The sequence below is a fragment of the Salvelinus sp. IW2-2015 genome, unplaced genomic scaffold (assembly GCF_002910315.2).
Source record: "Salvelinus sp. IW2-2015 unplaced genomic scaffold, ASM291031v2 Un_scaffold3222, whole genome shotgun sequence".
Lineage (NCBI taxonomy): Eukaryota > Metazoa > Chordata > Actinopteri > Salmoniformes > Salmonidae > Salvelinus > Salvelinus sp. IW2-2015.
The window spans coordinates 44,803-49,496 of NW_019944509.1; the positions used below are offsets into that span (position 1 = coordinate 44,803).

The 4,694-nt window shown below is 44.9% G+C and overlaps 1 protein-coding gene across 1 annotated transcript; it reads left to right on the top strand.

The window, feature by feature from the left end:
* Window positions 1–308: 308 nt before the first annotated feature.
* Window positions 309–3,707, top strand: fdps (farnesyl diphosphate synthase (farnesyl pyrophosphate synthetase, dimethylallyltranstransferase, geranyltranstransferase)). The gene is made up of 10 exons (XM_024142521.2): window positions 309–504; window positions 1,190–1,345; window positions 1,506–1,646; window positions 1,744–1,824; window positions 2,033–2,155; window positions 2,238–2,326; window positions 2,481–2,553; window positions 2,641–2,718; window positions 2,804–2,938; window positions 3,100–3,707. The coding sequence occupies exons 1-10, from the start codon at window positions 502–504 to the stop codon at window positions 3,292–3,294; spliced, it is 1,074 nt and encodes a 357-aa protein (XP_023998289.1). The 5' UTR covers window positions 309–501; the 3' UTR covers window positions 3,295–3,707.
* Window positions 3,708–4,694: the final 987 nt, after the last annotated feature.

Consider the following 4,694-nt stretch of genomic DNA (forward strand, 5'->3'; position numbering starts at 1 on the left):
GAAATGCGCTATTCCATTTTATTCTCTTATGAACCACATATTTAATGTTGCATATATATATTGTTTAATGTATTAGACTATTAGCCAAGAAACCTCTAACTCATGCTAAGCAATTGATTGGGTTAATGTACATATTTGAAGGCAGTCCTCTCACCACAGACTCTCTAAACATCAGACATGTCCCCCCATCTAAACTCCTCCTCCCCGATTTCTATTGGTTAGTCAGCCCGAAAGCCCATCCTGGTTCGATGGAGTTATCGAATCAAAAGGCTCGATGTCATATGAAGCCTTGTGTCCACGCCCTGCCATCACTCGCGAAGGCTGTCGGGACGTTTAGTTCAGAAGCTATGCAATAAAATAAACGCCAACGTGGTCAAAAACTACAATACACCGAATACCCAAGTTCTGTGTGCGTCATATTCTCCCATTTGACAGGTAAAGAAACACCAGTGAAGAGGATTTGCCAAACAGACTGTCACTACGAGCAAGGACAAGATAATCATGGTAAGAAGGGCTGCAGATATTGCAACCTAGTGTGTAATTGCTTATCTAGTAATCTATTCATGAAAGGGATCTAACTCTCAGGCTTGATATCGCTCTGTGTCGTAAATGGCTAGCCAGACAAGTTAATAACTATCTGGAGACTAAGCGCTGTCTACTGTAGCTAGGTAACGTTAGCTAGCTAGTTGTGTTCTAGCCAAGGTAACTTGCTATTTTTACTCATGTTAGTGGGCCATCTCTATTATTAGACTTTGTTTATCTGGGTCTTTCGAGATAGTGAACACAGACTGTTAGATATAGTTTCATCTCAAATTCGTCACATTACTGCAGAGAACAGGCTGTTGAAGCTACTGCTGACAGCGCCGCTGGGATGTTGTTAGCTGTCATTTACTCTAGTTGTGCAGTTTGCTGTAAAGATGTTCACCCTGTCTGCTTGTGTGTGTAATGAGCTTACAGTTTTAGTTAGTTAGCTACATTGGTATAGCCAACTAACTTAGTACTACTAGCTAACAAACTGAGAGTTGTTGTCGTTGACACTGAAATATGTTTCTGTATAAGCATTTTTTTGGGGTGGGGGGTGGGATAAGCACAAACCAGACCTGGTATTAACATGTGATGCTTTGGAAACTAATGCTGTTTTCTATCTCCTTGCCTTTCCCTCACAATCTGAAATGTCCTCTGCTCTCAGGGTGACAGTAGTTGCAGCAACGGGACCCACCACTCGGGGGCGGTGCAGTCAGACCCACAGCTGTTTGAGGCCCAGTTTGAGGAGCTGGTGACCGAGCTCACAGAGCAGGACCTCACAGACTCTGTCCTCGCTGACGCTCTCAACAGACTCCGAGAGGTAGGGGTTGTGAGACCATAGGAATTTAAAAAAAAAACTATTTCTCCTTCAGATCTATGAGAAGTGTCTAGGGGTAGTTGCTAGGGTTTGATTTGAGAAATTGAGATGTGCAAAGATGCCATACAAYTCATCTCTATTTCTCTGTCTCTCTTTCTCTTAGGTGTTGCATTACAACACTCCTGGAGGAAAAAGAAACAGAGGTCTGTCTGTGATTGGCTCTTTGAGGGAGCTTGTTCCTCCCACTGAGCTGACCCAGGATGCTGTGCGACGGGCCCTGCTGGTTGGCTGGTGCATTGAGCTGGTGAGAGACACACACACACTCAGTTATTGCATCAATTAGCACTTTGCTGAGGTACCACAGTGAAGTGACTAACACTGACTTTTTATTTCTCTCTCAGCTCCAGGCGTTCTTCCTGGTAGCTGATGACATCATGGATGCTTCAGTGACTCGGAGAGGTCAGCCCTGCTGGTACAAGAGGGTGAGACTGACTAATGTTATCGCTCTCACAAGAATTGTAGTCTAATCTAAAAGCATTGTTATGGTCAGCCAACTGGTTTACCCAAAACTAACTGTAAGCTTACATCAACTTCCATATTGCATCACCTGTCAACATCACCATGTGTCCCTGTTAACGTAGTAGGCTTTAAAGGGTTTGCTCAGTCAGTAACATAGCTGYTGTTTCTCAGGAGAGAGTGGGTCTGGATGCCATCAATGATTCCTTCCTCCTGGAGGGATCCATCTACAGACTACTGCGCAGACACTGCAGGGCACAGCCCTACTACGTACACCTATTGGAGCTCTTCACTGAGGTACACACACACACACACACACTTACACAGCTGACTCTTGTGCTGTAGCTGACTATTGTTTCTCTGTTCCTGTGTGTTTCAGACGTCCTTCCAGACAGAGCTGGGCCAGGCACTGGACCTGATGACCGCTCCTCCTGGTCAAATAGACCTCAACCGCTTCACCATGGAGAGGTTTGTAAGAGAGGGAGGGGGGGGTATAGAGATGGAGGGGTATATGGAGATTTAAGGTACAGTTGATTGGGTGTTGATATAATGAGTGTATGGCTGTTGGTGTTTGGAAGGGTATAATCTTTATTCTTTCTCCCTCCCTCTCCCTCTGTGTCAGATATAAGGCCATAGTAAAGTACAAGACTGCCTTCTACTCCTTCTACCTCCCTGTGGCAGCAGCCATGTACATGGTGAGTGTTTAGTGTTGTAACGTCTGGTCAGTCTCATTATACAAGGTGCAGAAAGTGTAACKTATAGAAATAATGAATCATTCCCAGGCGGGCATCGACAGTGAAGAGGAACACAACAACGCCAAACACATCTTACTGGAGATGGGAGAGTTCTTCCAGATACAGGTGAGACCACAGTGATTCTATSAGACTGACACACACACGAACAATGTCATAACAGCATTGTTTTACAATGTTTCTCTGTTGCCAGGATGACTACCTGGATTGCTATGGCGACCCGGCGGTGACAGGGAAGATTGGAACAGACATCCAGGACAACAAATGCGGCTGGCTGGTGGTGACCGCTCTAGGGGTCATGACCCCGGAACAAAGGGCAGAGCTGGAGGTGAGAGGTCACAGTTGACCATTGAACTGTAAACACACCYAAGTCAAGCCATGATGGATGGASGATTAAGGGAATGAATGCATTTATTCACTTCTTTACAGTAAACTGCTCTGACTAGACTCTCTGGTGAGAAATAATTCACTTTTATTTTCCTCTTCCAGTCATGTTATGGTCGGCGTGACAGTGTGGAGAAKGTGAAAGCACTGTACAACACCCTACAGATGCCCACCCTGTACCACCAATACGAAGACGACAGCTATCAGCGCTTACAGAAACTCATCRCKCGTCACGCCCAAAACCTTCCACACGCAGTTTTCCTCAACTTCGCCAAGAAAATCTACAAGAGAAACAAGTGAAGACTATGATGAGGGACTGTTTTTATTTAGTGTGTGTTGCACTGTAGCTGGACTGAGGGCTAGTTGGTGTGGCTGCTTCCATTTCGGTCCCTTGCCTCTTCCCCTTGCTCCTACCCCTTCAGTGAACACCATGGTGTTAAGGGATAGGGCAGGGCTCTCCAACCCTGGTCCTGGAGAGCTACCATCCTGTAGGTTTTCGCTCCAACCCTAATCTAACGCACCTGATTGTAATAAGAGTGGAAACCTACAGGAGGGTAGCTCTCCAAKAACAGGGTTGGAGAGCMCTGGGTTAGGTTAAGGGTCTAGGGACCTAAATAGAACWWGGCTTTAGTTTGGACTGCGAGTGAGCCTGGTTGAGATTAGACCAGTCAGTCTTAAACCTGGTCTTTAAGGACCCCTGTGTGTGCCCATTTTGTTCTCCATAATATCATTTTCAATTATGTACAGAATAACTGATTACTCAAACTGGGAATACCATGTCATCAAAAAAGTATGTCTGTCTCTGTATCAATCTCTTTATTTATTGATGATGATGTGAGTATGACATGTCACTGTTAGGTATTGTCTGCTCTAGAATCCTGTGGATTTGATGATGATGGAAGGGAGAGACATCATTATTGGTTGATGATCACATCAATCAGGATGACAACCTGGGGCCCTGTTTAGCAGAGGGCTCTGGTCTCTACCGGCAGAGGGCTCTGGTCTCTACCGGCAGAGGGCTCTGGTCTCTACCGGCAGAGGGCTCTGGTCTCTACCGGCAGAATGGTTTAGTAGAGTGTAGTCTTCAGTAGAGTGAATGGACTAGGAAGCTTCCTGAAAGGAACAATCCTGCTGTCTCTCACACCATGTTCTGTCTTTGTATTTTGTTTTCTCTATATCCCTCTGTGTATAATCATCTCTTTCTGTYTAATTACTACTGTACATCTACCTGCTGCTGACAATATGGCATCTTATTGCTTTTAATAAAGAAATGTGACCAACATGGGTTTGGAATTCAGACCTTTTGTGGAAAACAATATATAGTACAGCGAGCTCTGACATTGTGTATGGCTTTCCATCATGATTCATAAAGACAATGAGTCTATTTTTCACGGTTCCTGTGTTTAATAGGGAAACAGTGTAGCCCTGTCTTCCTCGGTCAGTGTGAATAGATGACTATACAGCATGTGCTTTTACCATGTTACCTTCCATTTCCACTGAGAATGAAAGAGAATAATAAAGATTGAGGGAATGTGATGGCGGATAGGAAGAATGATTCCAGTACTAGAGATCAAAGAGAATACGGTAGAACATTCCGTAGTGATTGTCTTTTTCTTGGAGGGAGGAAKCGAAGGCTGAGAGGGATGGAAGGAGCTGACAGATGAACAGAGAAGGAGATTGAGTGGTGAGGCAGAAGAGGG